Source organism: Tamandua tetradactyla, chromosome 1, assembly GCF_023851605.1.
Source record: "Tamandua tetradactyla isolate mTamTet1 chromosome 1, mTamTet1.pri, whole genome shotgun sequence".
Lineage (NCBI taxonomy): Eukaryota > Metazoa > Chordata > Mammalia > Pilosa > Myrmecophagidae > Tamandua > Tamandua tetradactyla.
This window is the reverse complement of record NC_135327.1, coordinates 144,056,577-144,076,906: the sequence shown is the minus strand read 5'-3', so window position 1 is coordinate 144,076,906 and position 20,330 is coordinate 144,056,577. Positions and strand designations below refer to the sequence as shown.

The window sequence follows — 20,330 nt, the reverse complement described above, 5'->3', positions numbered from 1 at the left end:
CAAGTAACATCTATAATAGATTCTGTTTTTTTTAATGATTGCCCTGTATCAATTTGGTTGATTGATTGATTGATTTTAAATGTTCCTGTGATAACATGTATACAATGAACATGTCCCATTTTAGCCACTTTTAAGTGTACAGTTCCTTGTTCACAGCGTTGTGCTGCTGTCACCACCATCCAATACCAGCACTTTTCCATCAGCCCAAACAGAGACTCTGTACCCGTTAAGCATGAACGCCCCATTCCCTGCCCCCACGCTATTAAAGCCTCTTAGTGTGCGCCCCCTTCTGGGGTTTCTGTGCTAGTCTACAGCAGTATGCGAATACCTCACGAATTGCCATTAAAGAGAAAGTAGTTCAGCTTTACCTCAGCTACCGAGGTAGTCTGATCAAGGGCAGGACGGGTAGCGATTAGGTGTGTTATTGAAAACCACCCTCCTGTCCCTCCTTACATGCGGCACGAAGTCTCACACCGCCCTTCCCAGGCCTTCTCACTGCCACAGATCTGTGAATAACATCTGTGATCCTGCTTCAAAGTCAGAAAAGGGCTGAGGGGTTACTAAAATAATTTCATGAGCAAGTTGATCAAAGAAACTATCTGTGAATGTTAGAGACGGGAAAACCAGCCAGCCACGTGGACAGATAAGATTCCCCTCCTGCCAAAAACAGCCTCTCTTTCATGCCCTACATTGTCTTCAGGCATGTAAATGTCATATTCTAGATCATTTGGCATTCAAATAGCTAAGTAGGCTCCACTCTCAGCTCAAAGATGATTGGGGGACTGAAGCATTAGCATCCCACCCTCCTGCAAGGAGGGAAGGGAAGCTAGTGCACTAACCAAAGCAAAGCTTATTTGTCTCCCCTTTTAAGACCCTGAGACGGTGTCCTCCATGGGTCCTCAGATGCAGTGTCCTCCCGCATTAAAAGAGTTGCAGAAATCAAATGCACATCCGTTACAGGAGAGTTAGCAGGGAAGTGGGGCGAAGGTGACAGATTCTGAAGAGCAAAAGTACACTTTTGTGCTCTGTCTTCTTAAAATTCATCTTCTCACCTGCCAGCCTTGAGAATTGCCTATTTACATAACACGCTGCCTAAAATGGAATATTAGATAATGTTACATGGCGGCTCACTCAATTTGAGCCCTTCCTCAGGATACGAGAGTAATCCAGAAGCCATCCCGCAGCATGTCACACGGCTCGCTGGCCCGAAGCCAGGCCTCTGTGTGGTGGGATCCTGTCGGCTCTCCCCAGCTCAGCAGATGCCACACCTGATCAGGCCAGGCTGGGGGGCTGTCTGAGTACCAGGGGTGGGGGTGAGATTCAGCAAGTGGCGCGCAGTCTGCAGGGAACAAACAGCACCCCTTCCCGAGCTTCACAGCAGGCACCTTGTTCTGCCTAAGAGACGGCCAACATATTAGGGCTACGAAGCCGGGAGTTGCAGGATCTCTGGGGACGAGCCAGCACAGGAGATAATCAGTCAGTTCCGATGCCACCCCTGGCACCGTGCCAGCCACACACATGCGCACGCACCCACATTGGTCCTTTCCTAAACGTGAATCTTCCTCCTAGCAAAACTGGAATCATGCTGCTAGCTTATAGGAGTAGTATAAATAAGTGATAAGGAAGTGTTCTGATAATGATAAGCGGGTATAGCTTCTCAGTGGACCAGAATCGATCAAAGGAGGCAATTGTGTGTGTTTGTTCATTTCTTTTGCAGCATTCCGGTTCCTGTAGTCAGTTTAGAGAAAATTCCTAACCTAGTGAAGGCAGATGGTGCCAATGTCAAAATGAACTCTACAACCACTACCACATCCTCCTCCACCTCGTCCTCTGCTGTCTCCACCCCACCTTTAATTAAGCCGGTTTTGATGTCCAAGTCAGTGCCACCTTCACCAGAGAAGATCTTAAATGGCAAAGGAATTCTGTCAGCCGTGATAGACAAGAAACACCAAAATGGCACCAAAAACAGCAACAAGCCTTACAGGAGACTTTCAGGTACGTGTCAGTGTCATTAGAGTCTGGCTCGTGATGAGACTGAAGTTGAATCACATCCGTAACCAAGGAGCTGTGTGTTCTTATAATAAAGCAGGTCTGGTTCATTTTAAGGGAGATATGGAGATTACCTGCCAACAGGACCCTACTCCCGCCCCACCCCACCCCCCCCAAAAAAATGCAGGGGAGAACTGATTCTCTTATTCCAGGGCAGATGAAGGCTCTTGCTTGGACCGGCGCCAACCAGCAGTTACCACGGTGACCCAGGAGGCAGGATGCTCTGCACCCACCACGACAGCCCGTAGATTCCGAGGGTCTTGTCGGCAGGTGGCTCTGACAGGCAGCCCTGCCACCAGCCTCCATAGAAACCTCCTGCTGTGCTGTCTGACCCACAGGGACAGCTCACAGCAGGGCAGGCCGCAGCCAGTCCCTCGGCAACTACGTGCCACAGAAAGACACAAGCTCTGGCCTTGTCGCTTTCCAGGTCAATGCTGGGGTGTGGGGCAATGTTCTCCTGCCTCATGTCATCCAGGTAGAACCCTCTTTAGGAACACTCGGGCTGACACAGATGGGCTGCGTGGAGGGCTCTTCCCGGCCTGCCCCTCGATTGTCTGAGCAGACACCCTGCACTAAGCCGTCCCTTGGGGCAGCGGCTGTCTGGTTAGAAGCCTCCACGTGGATGGTATTTGCTTTGGATTTGTTACAGAACTAAATCTGGGAGCTCTGCTTTCTCCAAAAGACCTGGAAAAGCTGTAAACTCCATAACGCCTTCATACCCTGTGGGCCATTTATTTAATAGTAGCCAGAAAAATAATATAATTACGGTGAAAGCCAACCCTGTGAGAGAGAAACTGTATCCTCTGGCATGAACGTAATTTTTTCGGCACCCCAGAAGTGTAGGTAAAATTCATTTTCTATATCATGTTTTATCTATAGGTCTAGTTTTTCTGTAGGGAATATGTCTTACCTGTGTAACTTGAAAAAAAAAGGATAAAAATTATTTCTTAAAAGTACCTCAGGCCCAAAGCATTCAAATGAAGCAGGTTTTGTAGCCTCCAAATCCCTCCATGTACTATTCACCCACAATCAAAATAGAAAGGCAGAACCCAGTACTCCAGCAAGCAGCTGGGGGCCCTCCCTTTGTGGACTGCCGCCCCCAGCTGTTGGCTGTTTCCTGACCATAAAGTTAGGTTCCCCTCTGCAGAGGTGGGTGACAACATCCCTGGAAAGTCCACTAGGCCTGAGCATGGTGTCCACAGGCCACGGGTTTTTGTCATGACAGGAGCATGACCATGGTTTCCAGTCTGCACCCCAATCTGAAGCCACTTGGGATAGTTTTTTTGGTTTGGTTTTTTTGCTGGCTGTTGTTTTGGCATTTTGTTGGTTGTTGTGTATCATTGGGTCTTTTGCTTCCACATTTGTCAGCCAGCTCCTAGCCCCAGCCAAGCAACCTGCTCAGCTCCAGGCCAGCATGAGGTGAGGTGTGGATCTCGGCATGAGTCTGGCTCTGACAGGCACAAGGGAAAAAGCTCCCTGCCAGGCAGGCTCCCTGCCCAGGCACTCGCTTCTTGGTGGGCAGAGAAGGCTCGTGGGAAATGGGCAACTCCAGGCCTGGCAGTTCTCTCTTCTTAAAAATGAGGCTGAAAAAAAGAAGACAAAGCTTAAGGGGAGGAGGGCATTTTGGGAGGCAACTAGGGACTCTGTCTTGGATAACAGAATGGTTTTATTTGCATACATCATCAACACCACTGCAGCCCTTCCATGACCCCCAAACCTTTTTTTATAAAAGCAGAATGCATGTGTTTATTATGTTCAGAGTCCATGCAGTTTTTCAGGCTGTGTAACCTCTTTTTAATTTGCAGCCATTCAGGACTCTTAAGGGCACTCCACTAAGCTTCCTTACACCCCCACCCACCCATGCTGCTACTGGTCCACCTATGTGCCCAGAAGAGCTGGCCGTCCCTGCTCTACAGGGCTCAGGGCTTTGCTGGGTGCCTTCCAGAGAGGGCTCAGGCTATCTGAGAGGTGAACTGTAAAGCTTAGAGCGTCCTTAAAGGATCGCCTCACATCCCCTCATTTTCCAAGTGAGTAGAGCACTTTTATAATTCCAGGAGAGTGAAGGATCCAGAATGGGCATACAAAGAACAGGTTCCTTAAAAGTAACCCCAGTACAAGCCAACAGCAATGCGTTTGGAACACAGGGGCTTGGGAAAGCCTGGTCTCCTCCCCATGCAGCCGTCTTCATCCCCAGGGGCCGCTGCCTGGTGATGCTCGGCAGGAGCAGCAGGCCCCGTGCTGGGGCATGAGCAGGTCATGTCCACCATGCACCTCAACTCCTGATGCAAATAAGACCCACACCCAGACTTTTCACCTGCCCCTGCATGTGACTCCACCAAAACGTTCTTGAATCAGATAAAGGATTTGAATTTTCTAGTCCGCAAGGCCATGTGCAAAGCCTTGTGCCAAGGACTTTGCCGAGCCTGAAAGAGGCAGGTCACACTGACATGTCAAAGAAGGAGCTCCCCTTTAAGTGGCTGACCCTAGCAGGAAGACAGGGCGGGGGTGCGGCTCTGATTAAAGTGGCCCTTCGCCCTGAGGTGGCTCTCTGGGATCAGTAGCTGGCTTTGCCCAGAGCGCCCAGTACCTGTGGAACCGTTTCAAGTAAAAGAAAGCGTAGCAGCAACACAGCTCCTTTCCCTCCAGTGCACACACCCATCCCCTGCCCCCCTGCCCTGTGCTGCATTCTGCACCCCTCCTGGAGCTGGACTTGGGAACTCTCGATTCAGAGGGGAATGCCATTTTCCTCTGAGCGGTTCTTGAAGCATTTTCACAGCCGGTTGGAGAGGAAAAAAAAAACAGCTTGCCTGACAATGTCTCACTTGTTGGTGCAAATGTGCAATTTTTTTTTAATGTAGTCTTAATGCCAAATCCTATTTAGTCTCCTTTTTTCTTATATTTTTTGTTTGTTTCTTAAACCAGAGAGAGAATTTGACCCAAATAAACACTGTGGAGTGTTGGATCCCGAGACAAAGAAACCTTGCACAAGATCCCTCACCTGCAAGGTATTTCTCTTTCCATAAAAAATACTTCCTGCTCTCGCTGGGGCCTTTGTCGAAATGTTTGCATGCCACTCTCTGCACACGGCAGGGTGTGGGACCTCGACATGACCCCCAGCTGTTCTTTGTAAGGGAAATGCTTTCTTCTCTTCCATGGTAGCAGAGTGCCTGCCTCAAGCTGGCTGGCTTTTTAAGAAGGGGGAAAAAAAATAGGCTTCCCCTGTTACTTGTGAGGCCAGACAGTAAATTGTATTTATAGGCACTCACAGGCGGTTCTAAACCCTGCTACATTTTAATGTATGCAGGAGCGGCGGCAGCGGCGGCGGCGGCGGCGGCGGCGGCGCTGGCGGCGGCGCCCTGAAAGGCAGCCCCGGAGGGGAGGATGAGCTGCTGCCGCGCCTCTGATCCCATCGCCCAGGGGTGGCCAGGGAAACGGCGGACCCAGGGCGGCCGCCATTGGGCAGCCCGCAGCCCCCTATTTCATACCGAACTGCTAGTGCTTCCCGGGATCGAGGCAGTGGCCCTCTCTCCTTGGTGACTCTTGTCGTCCGGGCCACATCGAGCCTCCCACCTGCACCTGGATTAACTCTAGCATTCCCTCGCGGTTGCCCTTCGTCAGAGAGGTTTTGATGGGTTCTGCACTGAAGCTCGTCATCTTATGGCATTTTTTGGAGGAAGCTTTGACTTCTTAACACCAGGAGGTTAGGGCATGGTTGTATTTGCGTGGTCACTGCCTCTTCCTAGCCACAGAACAGGAGCCGTTGCCTGAAGTTGACTTTGCAAGCACCTCTGAATTCCCATGAATTGCTATTTCTGAAATGGAGGGCCTGGGGAAGCAGGTTTATGTGCTGATCAAAGAGGCTGTGCTTTTCATCTCTCTTCTCCTTAGACACATTCACTAAGCCATCGGAGGGCAGTCCCAGGCCGGAAAAAGCAATTTGACCTCCTCCTGGCGGAACACAAAGCCAAGTCCCGGGAAAAAGAAGTTAAAGATAAAGAGCATCTCCTGACTTCCACAAGGGAAATACTTCCAAATCAGTCTGGGCCCACACAGGATTCTCTTCCAGGCTCTTCAGGGAACTCTGGACCGGAATCTAAAGTTGTGTCCCCTGCAAAATCCAGGCCACCTAACTCTGTACTTCCTAGGTAAGTCCCACCTTGGTCATAGTAGCTATGAGTTGTCAGTCAAATTACATTACCTAGCTGGGTTATACGTCATCTGATCACGTGTTAAACTTCCATTTAGTGCAGTACTGCCTCATAAGTCTGTTGTGAAGTTTAAATGGAATAGCGTGCCTAAGGCAGTGGCTGCCATGCAGCATTCAACAAACCTTAGCTGCTATCGTCGTCATCATCATTTCATCATCACTGTCATCATCATCATCCCATGGCAGACCTTAGTGTCCGACAGTATTGTCTTTAAGAGCAACAGTGAGATACATAGAGATACCTGGAAGTATGCCACTTCCCCTCCCCCCCCACCCCCCCCACCCACCTCCCCCGTGACTTTCTGGCTGCTCGGGTTTTCGTGTTAGTTGAGGATTCCTGGAGCCGAAGAACCTGGGTGAATGAGTAGTCAGCGAGGCTTAGCAGCTAGTTGGGCCATGCTAGCCCATTGGCCGCAACATTTCGTGAATTTTCCCCACAACTCTCCTATGAGCAGGTTGGAGAAAGTTGGCAAGCGGGAGCTGTTTGTCCTTACATTTCCCTCTACACAAAGAAAGCTGCTGTTCTGAACCACCTGTTTGGGGCTTTATTTGGTTGTCCTGGACAGAAAGGAAAGAACAGAAAATACAGAATGTAAAACCAATTTGGGTTGAGAGCTATTTAAACTCACACACGTCTGTTTTGATGGGCAGCGAGCAGCAGACCAATTTCTAGGTAATGGGACAGGGAACCATTCATTCAAAAATATTGACCTTTCTCCATAAGCAAGGTATCTGCCTCTAGTCCTGTTAGGCAAGCTCAGAGTACAGAGATAACTCAAACAGACCCTGCTCTTTAACAATTTAGAGTTTACAAAATAAGGTAAGACCCAAATATCTATTATGTTCATTAAAAAGGAGACATTAATAACACTCTATGAGAAATGCAGATAGTGGTATTTTCCAATGATACTGAATGCATGCTGTGTGAGTCCCAAATAGCAAATGTCCAGTAAGCAATTAGGTCTTGAGAAGACATCGTTGTTAAAGAAAGGGGGTGGAGGGCTTTTTACAGCAAAAACAAATATCTGATGGCAGTTACTACTGACCCTCGTTCCTTCCACTTTGGTGAGGCCTGACCCCATTGAACAGGCAGAGTCCCTCTGTCGGAATTGCCGACCTCAGCTTCAAGCACTGGGGGTATGGGTCAGATGGAAGTGCCACCCCTCACATTTTCATCATTATAACCATTGTCATGTCATTGCCATCCATTTACATGCCACTCTCCTTGCCACCACTCTCTCTGTAATCATTTTATAATCGCCTCTCACTGTCATGCTGGATGTTGGTAGAGAATGTTACCTTGCTTTAGAGTTGAAAAGACAATTCTGTCCCACACTTCTGGGAAGGGCTCCAATTTTGTCTTTTCTTTTTTTTTGCATGGGCAGGCTCCAGGAATTGAACCTGGGTGCACTGCCCTATATTTGGTGGCTTTTAAACTTCTTTTTAGCTGTAGAACATGTTCATTCCAACCAAACCCTACATGGAACCCAACATAAATGCAGACCTGCCCCCACAAGAGATGTATTCAGCCCTGCTTTTCTCACACACATATACACACAGCATATTCTACCCCAGAACCCACTGAGGGATCATCTCAGAGTCCCCCAAGGACTCCAGGGAACCCTCTTCCTAGTATCCATTTCTCCATCTATTTTTGGCTGATGGAGAGGCACTTCGTACTCAATGGAACCTGGCTTAACAGAGATAGCAGGGAGCCACCAGTAGAAAAAGTAATAATTAGCATTGAACCTCCTGGGCCTCTTCTTTCTGTTTCTTTTTAGTTTAATTTTGAGAGGGAAGTTTGTCTATAGAGAAATGCTGGGCATTTATGTTCTCCTGGGGAAGCGGAATGAAGAGGAGGATGAGGTTAATTGACAAGAAGAATGGCTTTAGGAATGAAGGGGAGATGCAAAGAAACACATTGCAAACATTGGTGATAGAATGACTTATCCCTTTTTTTTGGCATGGGCAGGCACTAGGAATCGAACCTGGGTCTCCGGCATGGCAGGTGAGAACTCTGCCTGCTGAGCCACCGTGGCCTGCCCCAGAATGATTTTTTTAAACGTTTTTTTGGTGAAAAATAATAAATATACAAAAAAGCAATACATTTTAACAAGTAAGTTATACAATAGATTTTAAAATTTGGTATAGGTTACAGGTCTACAATTGTTCATTTTTTCTTTTAGCTGCTCTAAGACACTGGAGATCAAAAGAAATATCAATATATTCATAGTCATTTGTTAAATCCTATCTTCTCTACTCTTCCTTCTCTTTGTTTTTGTGAAAAATAACATACATGCAAAAAAGCAATAAATTTCAAAGTACATTGTAACAATTGTTGTAGAACAGATTTCAGAGTTTGGTGTGGATCAGAACTCCACAATTTTAGGTTTTTATTTCTAGCTGGTCTAAGGTACTGGAGACTAAATGAAACCTCAATATACTGATTCAGCAGTCATACTAATTTGTTAAACCGACCTTCTCTGCATAACTCCACCATCACCTTTGATCTTTCACTCTTTATGGATATTTGGGCTATGGCCATTCCAACTTTTTCATGCTAGAAGAGGCTGTTGATAATACAGGATAAGGGGATGAAACTAGTCGATGTTCTGAAGAGGCTGGCCTCTCTGCATTTCAGGACTTACCTGGTCCAGGGATCCATCTGGAGATTGTAGGTTTCTGAAAAGTTACCCTAGTGCATGAAACCTTTGTAGAATCTTATATAATGCCCTGGGTATTCTTTCAGATTGGCAGGAATGGTTTTGGTTGGGAGTTGACAAGTTATGACAGGTAGCAATATCTAGCTGAAGCTTGCTTAAGAGTGACCTCCAGAGTAGCCTCTCAACTCTATTTGAACTCTCTCAGACACTGATACCTTATTTGTTACACTTCTTTTCCTCCTTTTTGCCAGGATGGCATTGTTGAACCCATGGTGCTAGGGCCGGACTCATCCGTGGGAGTCATCTCCCATGTGGCAAGGGAGACTTTTATCCCTGGATGTCATGTCCCCTGTAGCAGGGAGGGCAATGGTTTCACTTGCAGAGTTGGGCTTAGAGAATGGCCACATCTGAGCAACAAAAGAGGTCCTCTGGAGGCAACTTGTAGGTATACCCAGAATGATTTTTGAGAACACTTTTCAAGATTGAGATAAGCACCAGAAAACTCAGGGGTGAGCTATTATCAAAGTTTATAGAGTATAATGTCCTTTCTCACTTGCGTTAGGTTACAACAAGAGCCCATGCAATCAGAGACTAAAAATGCATGATCATAGTTTAACATTGTAATCATATAAAACTCATAGCAATATTTATTTTATTCATGTTAATGATATACCCAGTAGCTATTTCCTTTATAATAATTATCTATATAGGCAAAAAAAAACCCACAAATACATAAAAGCAACTATTGTAATTCCTTCCCAATAATGATTCCCCTTTATAGGAAATGTTGACATACATGAATTTATTTCTTACATACTTTTTTGGTAACCTTGAAAATATTTCATTTCTCATATTCTTGAATTGTAATGCACTCTTGTCAAGGATTCCTTTTTTTTAACTTTTTTTTTATTGTGAAATATAACATATATACAAAAAAGCAATACATTTCCAAGTACATTTTAACAAGTAGTTATACAACAGATTTTAAAGTTTGTATGGGTTACAGTTCCATGATTTTTTTGGGTTTTTTTCGCTTGAGAGAGAAACCCTAAGAAGAAGGCCAATTCTTCAGTCAAGATAACCTTCCCTGGATGCCTTTGATTGGACATTTCTATAGACTTGCTTTAATTGGGACATTTTCTTGGCCTTAGAACTGTAAACTTACAACTTATTAATTCCCCTTTTAAAAAGTCTAGCTGCTCCAAGATACTGGAGACCAACAGAAATATCAATATAATGATTCAGCAGTCATACTCATTTGAATACTACCTTCTCTGTTACATTTCTCCTTCTCCTTAAATAACATATATACTTAAAAGCAATAATTTTCAAAGTACATTGCAACAATTAGTTGTAGAACAGATTTCAGAGTTTGGTATGGGTTAAAATTCTGCAATTTTTTTAGGTTTTTATTAGTAGCTGCTCTAAGGTACTGGATGCTAAAAGAATTATCAGCATAATGATACAGCACTCATACTCATTTGTTAATCCTGACCTCCTCTGTATAACTCCACCATCACCTTTGATCTTTCTCTCACTCGTTAGGGATATTTAAACTATACCCATTCTAACTTTTTCATGTGTGTCAGGGATTCTTTAAAAAAATGAACCTAACAATAAAGAACAGAGTTTCAAGTGTAAATCTTAGGTTCAGGCTTGCTAATTAGATAGCCTTGGTTATGTTTCTTCATCCCTCTAGCCTCAGATTGCACATATGTAAACTGGAGATAAGGATTAAGTGAGATAAAGTACCAAGTATATAATAAGCACTCAATTAATGATAGCTGTCAGTTAGTGGTAATGGTATTCAGTGGGAAAGTAATGTGAGTAAAAGGCAGCCTTGGTGCTGCCTTATTTCCTTATGTCCATACTCTGTGCTTCTGCCCTGCAACCTGAGGACCCTTAAATAACATACCCATAGGCTCTCTTTCTTTGCCCCCAAGTGTAAGTAGACATATTGCTAGCTAGCTCCAAAAATCCCAAGAACTGGATGACCAGCCCAGCTCAACCCATCTACATTCTCTTGGAAAGGGGCAGAGGAGCAGAGAATGGAGCTGAGCTCTGACAAGCCAGGCTATGGCCCTATGTTCTAGTTTACTAGCTGCTGGAATGCAATATACCAGAAACAGAATGACTTTTTAAAAAGGGAATTAATAAGTTGTAAGTTTACAGTTCTAAGGCCAAGAAAATGTCCCAATTAAAGCAAGTCTATAGAAATGTCCAATCAAAGGCATCCAGGGAAGGTTATCTTGACTGAAGAATCGGCCTTCTTCTCAGGGTTTCTCTCTCAAGCGAAAAAGCACATGTAAACACAGACAGGGTTTCTCTCTCATCTGGAAAGGCATGTGGCAAACACAGCGTCATCTGCTAACTTTCTCTCCTGGCTTCGTGTTTCATGAAGCTCCCCAGGAGACGTTTTCCTTCTTCATCTCCAAAGCACTGGCTGGTGGACTCTCTGCTTTGTGGTGCTGCAGCATTCTCTGCTCTCTCTGAATCTCCTACATTCTCCAAAATGTTTCCTCTTTCATAGGATTCCAGTAAACTAATCATGACCCACCTGAGTGGATGGGGACACGTCTCCGCCTAATCCAGCTTAACAGCCACTCTTGATTGAGTCACATCTCCAGGGAGATGATCTAATTACAGTTTCAAACATACAGTACTGAATAGGGATTAGAAGAAACAGCTTTACAAAATGGGATTAGAATTAAAACATGACTTTTCTAGGGTACATACATCCTTTCAAACAGGCACACTCTATGTGAGTGGGAGGTAGAGGGTGGGCTGCGTAAGCCAGTGCTGACAAAATCTGGGCATATTCCTCTCTGCCCCATAAAAATTCATGCATCTACTCCTAAATATAATATGGTAAAATCCAAGGAATCTTAGACTGACAAGGGCAATGGGGAGAAAGGCAGAACATCCTAGATACCTGGAAAGGACAGATAAGGTCAAGTCTCATTTCCATCTCCTATTGATGTTGCAACCAATTTCTTCATCCAAGATATGTGGATAATGCCCTCATCTAGGGCAGTAGGTGACTTGGATGAGAAAATGTACATAACATGCCTGACACGTAGTAGGGACTCAATTAAGATCAATTGCCTTCCACTCTCTTGCCCAAAGCACCCAGACAGACTGATGTTCATGCTTCCTCAAAGTGTTTCTCTGTTTTCTTGAGCAGAACTAAGTATATACTTTGTCTTTAGATGACAATGATGAGGTGAGAGGGAAAGGGTGGTGGGCCCGCACTAAACAGACAGCAACTTTTCCAACACGCTCTCATGACCTATTCCCTATCACTCACCACACAGACTGTTTCTAGAGACTCCCTTCCCTCCAAGTCCCATCTTGGAGTATAGAGATAGAACTTGAAGGTCCTGAAAGCACTTACAACTCCATCATCTCCAGGAAGATGTATGCATCCTGGTGGAAACAGGCCAAAAAGGAAAAAGATTCAGAGCTGTTTCTTCTTGATGTGCATGTACTCACATGTGCACACAATCAAACCTTTATAAAGTCATGTGTATAGCTTGGCTCTCCAAGCTGATTGTGCTCTAGAGCACACAGTTTCCAGGCTGAGTCTTCCTCTCCCCTCATCTCCTCCCCTCTTTAATCTGGCAACTAGAGCTTACCATCAGTGCTTCAGCCATTTTCTTTCTTTTTTTTTTTTTCATTTTTAAATACAGGTAATATAGATACATAGTTTAAAAATCAGATAGTACTAAAATACTTAGAATGAAGTATTTCTGCCATCCTGGAACATTTCTTTACACCTCTGAGTTAGAGTACCTGTTTCCTGGATCACAGTTTTAGTTTGCTCTTTTATTTTGCTCCTTTACATCTCCTCCATTAGCTTCCTGTGAAAAGGTTCATCAGAGGTCAAATTTTGGAATCCTTGCACACCTGAAAATGTTTACATTATACTCATATTTGATTGATAGCTTCTCTGAATATATAACTAGTTTGAAAGTCATTTTGCTACAGAATTTGAAGTAATTTTTCATTGACATCTAGCATCAAATATTTGATTTAGAAATTGAATATCATTCTGACTCCCATTTATTTGCACTTGACCAGTTTTTATCACTGAAGTCTGGGGCTCTGAAATTTCATAAGAATAACTCTCAATGTGGATTTTTTTTTCATTCATTGTCCTGGGTACTAAGTGGATCCTTTTAATCTGGAAGACATGTCTTTCTCTCCTGGGATATTTCCGTGTGATACAGCTTGCATAATTTTCTCCCACCATTGTCTTTCTTCTCTGTTTCTTGACCTCTTAATTGTTAGATGTTGGACCTCTTGCACTGGTCTTTTAATTCTTTTTTCCTCCTGTGGTCCATCTCTTAGACTCTTTGTTGTACTTTCTTTTTTTTTTTTTAGTTATATATATATATATATATTTTTATTAATTAACAGAAAAAAAGAAATTAACACAACATTTAGAAATCATACCATTCTACATATGCAATCAGTAATTCTTAACATCATCACATAGATGCATGATCATCGTTTCTTAGTACTAGCAACTAGTACTAGCAACACAACAGAAAAAGATATAGAATGTAATATAGAGAAAAGAAATAAAAGTAATAATAATAGTAAAAAAAACAAAAAACAAAAAACCCTATAGCTCAGATGCAGCTTCATTCAGTGTTTTAACATGATTACTTTACACTTAGGTATTATTGTGCTGTCCATTTTTGAGTTTTTGTATCTAATCCTGTTGCACAGTCTGTATCCCTTCAGCTCCAATTACCCATTATCTTACCCTGTTTCTAACTCCTGCTGGACTCTGTTACCAATGACATATTCCAAGTTTATTCTCGAATGTCCGTTCACATCAGTGGGACCATACAGTATTTGTCCTTTAGTTTTTTGCTGGACTCACTCAGCATAATGTTCTCTAGGTCCATCCATGTTATTACATGCTTCATAACTTTATCTTCTCTTAAAGCTGCATAGTATTCCATCGTATGTATATACCACAGTTTGTTTAGCCACTCTTCTGTTGATGGAGATTTTGGCTGTTTCCATCTCTTTGCAATTGTAAATACCGCTGCTTTAAACATTGGTGTGCAAATGTCCGTTTGTGTCTTTGCCCTTAAGTCCTTTGAGTAGATACCTGGCAATGGTATTGCTGGGTCATATGGCAATTCTATATTCAGCTTTTTGAGGAACCGCCAAACTGCCTTCCACAGTGGACATTCCCAACAACAGTGGATAAGTGTGCCTCTTTCTCCGCATCCTCTCCAGCACTTGTCATTTTCTGTTTTGTTGATAATGGCCATTCTGGTGGTTGTGAGATGATATCTCATTGTGGTTTTGATTTGCATTTCTCTAATGGCCAGGGACATTGAGCATCTCTTCATGTGCCTCTTGGCCATCCGTATTTCCTCTTCTGAGAGGTGTCTGTACAAGTCTTTTTCCCATTTTGTAATTGGGTTGGCTGTCTTTTTTTTGTTGAGTTGAACAATCTCTTTATAAATTCTGGATACTAGACCTTTATCTGATATGTCATTTCCAAATATTATCTTCCATTGTGTAGGCTGTCTTTCTACTTTCTTGATGAAGTTCTTTGATGCACAAAAGTGTTTAATTTTGAGGAGCTCCCATTTATTTATTTCCTTCTTCAGTGCTCTTGCTTTAGGTTTAAGGTCCATAAAACTGCCTCCACTTGTAAGATTCATAAGATATCTCCCTACATTTTCCTCTAACTGTTTTATGGTCTTAGACCTAATGCTTAGATCTTTGATTCATTTTGAGTTAACTTTTGTATAAGGTGTGAGATACGGGTCTTCTTTCATTCTTTTGCATAAGGATATCCAGTTCTCTAGGCACCATTTATTGAAGAGACTGTTCTGTCCCAGGTGAGTTGGCTTGACTGCCTTATCAAAGATCAAATGTCCATAGATGAGAGGGTCTATTTCTGAGCACTCTATTCGATTCCATTGATCGATATATCTATCTTTATGCCAATACCATGCTGTTTTGACCACTGTGGCTTCATAATATGCCTTAAAGTCTGGCAGCGCGAGACCTCCAGCTTCGTTTTTTTCCTCAAGATGTTTTTAGCAATTCGGGGCACCCTGCTCTTCCAGATAAATTTGCTTATTGGTTTTTCTAATTCTGAAAAATAAATTGTTGGGATTTTGATTGGTATTGCATTGAATCTGTAGATCAGTTTAGGTAGGATTGACATCTTAACTATATTTAGTCTTCCAATCCATGAACACGGTATGCCCTTCCATCTATTTAGGTCTTCTGTGATTTCTTTTAGCAGTTTTTTGTAGTTTTCTTTATATAGTTTTTTGTCTCTTTAGTTAAATTTATTCCTAGGTATTTTATTCTTTTAGTTGCGATTGTAAATGGGATTCGTTTCTTGATTTTCCCCTCAGCTTGTTCATTACTAGTGTATAGAAATGCTACAGATTTTTGAATGTTGATCTTGTAACTTGCTACTTTGCTGTACACATTTATTAGCTCTAGTAGTTTTGTGGATTTTTCCGGGTTTTCGATGTATAGTATCATATCGTCTGCAAACACTGCTAGTTTTACGTCTTCCTTTCCAATTTTGATGCCTTGTATTTCTTTTTCTTGTCTAATTGCTTTGGCTAGAACCTCCAACACAATGTTGAATAATAGTGGTGATAGTGGACATCCTTGTCTTGTTTCTGATCTTAGGGGGAAAGTTTTCAATTTTTCCCCATTGAGGATGATATTAGCTGTGGGTTTTTCATATATTCCCTCTATCATTTTAAGGAAGTTCCCTTGTATTCCTATCTTTTGAAGTGTTTTCAACAGGAAAGGATGTTGAATCTTGTCGAATGCCTTCTCTGCATCAATTGAGATGATCATGTGATTTTTCTGCTTTGATTTGTTGATATGGTGTATTACATTAATTGATTTTCTTATGTTGAACCATCCTTGCATACCTGGGATGAATCCTACTTGGTCATGATGTGTAATTCTTTTAATGTGCTGTTGGATACGATTTGCTAGAATTTTATTGAGGATTTTTGCATCTGTATTCATTAGAGAGATTGGTCTATAGTTTTCTTTTTTTGTAATATCTTTGCCTGGTTTTGGTATGAGGGTGATGTTGGCTTCATAGAATGAATTAGGTCGTTTTCCCTCCACTTCGATCATTTTGAAGAGTTTGAGGAGAGTTGGTACTAATTGTTTCTGGAATGTTTGATAGAATTCACATGTGAAGCCGTCTGGTCCTGGACTTTTCTTTTTAGGGAGCTTTTGAATGACTAATTCAATCTCTTTACTTGTGATTGGTTTTTTGAGGTCATCTATTTCTTCTTGAGTCAAAGTTGGTTGTTCATGTCTTTCCAGGAACCCGTCCATTTCCTCTAAATTGTTGTATTTATTAGCGTAAAGTTGTTCATAGTATCCTGTTATTACCTCCTTTATTTCTGTGAGGTCAGTAGTTATGTCTCCTCTTCCATTTCTGATCTTATTTATTTGCATCCTCTCTCTTCTTCTTTTTGTCAGTCTTGCTAAGGGCCCACCAATCTTGTTGATTTTCTCATAGAACCAACTTCTGGTCTTATTGATTTTCTCTATTGTTTTCATGTTTTCAATTTCATTTATTTCTGCTCTGATCTTTGTTATTTCTTTCCTTTTGCTTGCTTTGGGATTAGTTTGCTGTTCTTTCTCCAGTTCTTCCAAGTGGACAGTTAATTCCTGCATTTTTGCCTTTTCTTCTTTTCTGATAAAGGCATTTAGAGCAATAAATTTCCCTCTTAGCACTGCCTTTGCTGCGTCCCATAAGTTTTGAAATGTTGTGTTTTCATTTTCATTCGCCTTTAGGTATTTACTAATTTCTCTTGCAATTTCTTCTTTGACCCACTCGTTATTTAAGAGTGTGTTGTTGAGCCTCCACGTATTTGTGAATTTTCTGGCCCTCCACCTATTATTGATTTCCATCTTCATTCCTTTATGATCCGAGAAAGTGTTGTGTATGATTTCAATCTTTTTAAATTTGTTAAGACTTGCTTTGTGACCCAGCATATGGTCTATCTTTGAGAATGATCCATGAGCATTTGAGAAAAAGGTGTATCCTGCTGTTGTGGGATGTAATGTCCTATAAATGTCTATTAAGTCTAGCTCATATATAGTAATATTCAGATTCTCTATTTCTTTATTGATCCTCTGTCTAGATGTTCTGTCCATTGATGAGAGTGGTGAACTGAAGTCTCCAACTATTATGGTATATGTGTCTATTTCCCTTTTCAGTGTTTGCAGTGTATTCCTCATGTATTTAGGGGCATTCCGGTTCGGTGCATAAATATTTATGATTGTTATGTCTTCTTGTTTAATTGTTCCTTTTATTAGTAGATAGTGTCCTTCTTTGTCTCTTTTAACTGTTTTACATTTGAAGTCTAATTTGTTGGATATTAGTATAGCCACTCCTGCTCTTTTCTGGTTGTTATTTGCATGAAATATCTTTTCCCAACCTTTCACTTTCAACCTATGTTTATCTTTGGGTCTAAGATGTGTTTCCTGTAGACAGCATATAGAAGGATCCTGTTTTTTAATCCATTCTGCCAGTCTATGTCTTTTGATTGGGGAATTCAGTCCATTAACATTTAGTGTTATTACTGTTTGGATAATATTTTCCTCTACCATTTTGCCTTTTGTATTATATATATCATATCTGAGTTTCCTTCTTTCTACACTCTTCTCCATACCTCTCTCTTCTGTCTTTTCGTATCTGACTCTAGTGCTCCCTTTAGTATTTCTTGCAGAGCTGGTCTCTTGGTCACAAATTCTCTCAGTGACTTTTTGTCTGAGAATGTTTTAATTTCTCCCTCATTTTTGAAGGACAATTTTGCTGGATATAGGAGTCTTGGTTGGCAGTTTTTCTCTTTTAGTAACTTAAATATATCATCCCACTGTCTTCTAGTTTCCATGGTTTCTGCTGAGAAATCTACACATAGTCTTATTGGGTTTCCCTTGTATGTGATGGATTGTTTTTCTCTTGCTGCTTTCAAGATCCTCTCTTTCTCTTTGACCTCTGACATTCTAACTAGTAAGTGTCTTGGAGAACGCCTATTTGGGTCTAATCTCTTTGGGGTGTGCTGCACTTCTTGGATCTGTAATTTTAGGTCTTTCATAAGAGTTGGGAAATTTTCAGTGATAATTTCTTCCATTAGTTTTTATCCTCCTTTTCCCTTCTCTTCTCCTTCTGGGACACCCACAACACGTATATTTGTGCGGTTCATATTGTACTTGAGTTCCCTGATACCCTGTTCAAATTTTTCCATTCTTTTCCCAATAGTTTCTGTTTCTTTTTGGAATTCAGATGTTCCATCCTCCAAATCACTAATTCTATCTTCTGTCTCTTTAAATCTATCATTGTAGGTATCCATTGTTTTTTCCATCTTTTCTACTTTATCCTTCACTTCCATAAGCTCTGTGATTTGTTTTTTCAGTTTTTCTATTTCTTCTTTTTGTTCAGCCCATGTCTTCTTCATGTCCTCCCTCAAGTTATCGATTTCGTTTTTGAAGAGGTTTTCCATTTCTGTTCGTATATTCAGCATTAGTTGTCTCAGCTCCTGTATCTCATTTGAACTATTGGTTTGTTCCTTTGACTGGGCCATATTTTCAATTTTCTGAGCATGATCCGTTATCTTCTGCTGGCGTCTGGGCATTTAGTCAGATTTCCCTGGGTGTTGGACCCAACAGGTTGAAAGATTTTTCTGTGAAATCTCTGGGTTCTGTTTTTCTTATCCTGCCCAGTAGGTGGCGCTCGTGGCACACGTTTGTCTGCGGGTCCCACCAGTAAAAGGTGCTGTGGGTCCTTTAACTTTGGAAAACTCTCGCCGTGGGGGAGATTCGCCAGCCGAAGCGGCTTGGAAGAGTGCCAGCCGGCCCGGGGGTCCGAACGCAGGGAGGATCGCCATCCGCCGCAGCCCAGGAGAGCGCCCGACCGAATTTCCTAGTAGGCCCGGGGCGCCAAGCGTGGTGGAAAGGCGCCAGCTGCCGCGGCCCGGGAGAGTGCACCGTTCCCAGCCGGACCGGGGAGTCACGTGTTTGGAAGGGACCCCCCCCCCGGTCACCGTTCTCCACGGTCTGGGGATTTCCGACCCAACTCTCTCAGTTGGTCCGGGAGGCCTCGCGTGGTGGGGGCGCCAGCCGCCGCGGCCCGAGGGGACCGCCTGCCCAATTCTGCCAGCTGGCCTGGGAAGGAGGAAGGGAGGGACTCCAGCCGCTTGCCGTCCCACGCGGGAAAGCCCGCGCCCCTCGGCAATCTCACCGGAGCTGGTTCTTCCAGACAGTCAGCCGTTCCAGGATGGGTTACGCCGTCCCTTTGATCTCCATCGTGGCTCCGGGAGCTGCTCTGTATCGTCTCCACTCCCCCAGTAGCTGTTCTGGAGGAGGAAAGGTGAGGGTGGCAAGGCTGTCGAGGATGGTGGCGGAGGAGCTGGTGAAGGCGGCAGAGGGCACGGTGGTGGTTGGAGAGCCGCTGGAGCAGGAGGAGAAAGGGAAGGATAAGATGGCGGATGGAGCGCCAGAGCAGGAGGGGAAAGGGAAGAATAAGATGGCGGCAGGAGCGCCAGAGCAGGAGGGGAAAGGGAAGGATAAGATGGCGGCGGGAGCGCCGCCGGCGGAGAAGGGGAAAGAGGAGGGCTGGCTGGCTGGCGGTGGGAGCGCCGCCGGCGGAGAAAGAGGGAGAGGAGGGCTGGCTGGCTGGCGGCGGGAGCGCTGCCCGCGGAGAAAGAGCTGTTGTACTTTCTCAAGATTTTCTTTTACTTTACCTTAAAAACCACATATTGAGTATTCATTTTATGATAACACTCTTTACATTTTTAGGTCCTGGTTTTGTTTTGTTTTGTTTTTCTACTTGTTTCTTCCTCACAGTATCCTGCAAGATACTTTCATTTTGTAGAGGCAGTACCATCTCTAATATCTCTGAAGATAGAGTTGTTCAGTTTTTCCTCTTTCCTTCACTATCTTTGTTTCCTCCAGATTTGTTTCATTTTTGTGTTGATGTATTTGGGGTTTGTTCGGTTAGTCTCAGGTCAGAGATGTTCCAGGAAAATTTGGTGATCTGTAATCATATTTAGAAGAGAGGCCCTATTGGGTTAATTGGAAGTCTTTGTGTGGGATCATGAACCAAAAGGTCATCAGGTCACCATTCAGCCTATTTTTGGAGGATTCCCAAAGGTAAGATCTGGAAGCCTTCTCTCTGGGGCCATTTAGTTTCTTAAGGGTGTGAGGTGGTGTTATGTCTGGCTTTAGGTCCCAGGGGAACGGGGTGGGGGGAGGAGGTTGAAGATAGCCCAGAATCACTCTGTTTCCAGCCCTTTGCCTCACTTCTGATCACTGTTGAGCTTGGTGGTCCCATGTGTAAAGTCTCTCCAGTTCAATCTGTCTAGAAAAGAAACCTTTGTTCT

General features: G+C 43.3%; 1 protein-coding gene across 10 annotated transcripts in view; it reads left to right on the top strand.

Moving 5' to 3' along the window:
• Positions 1–20,330, top strand: part of ATXN7L1 (ataxin 7 like 1) — a 261,992-nt gene that overhangs the window by 220,327 nt on the left and 21,335 nt on the right. For all 10 annotated transcript variants that reach the window (XM_077162908.1, XM_077162831.1, XM_077162974.1 and 7 more), the window contains 3 exons: positions 1,718–1,995; positions 4,972–5,054; positions 5,938–6,194. In XM_077162908.1, the coding sequence (XP_077019023.1) occupies positions 1,718–1,995; positions 4,972–5,054; positions 5,938–6,194 (618 nt within the window). The remainder of the gene's footprint in view (positions 1–1,717; positions 1,996–4,971; positions 5,055–5,937; positions 6,195–20,330) is intronic.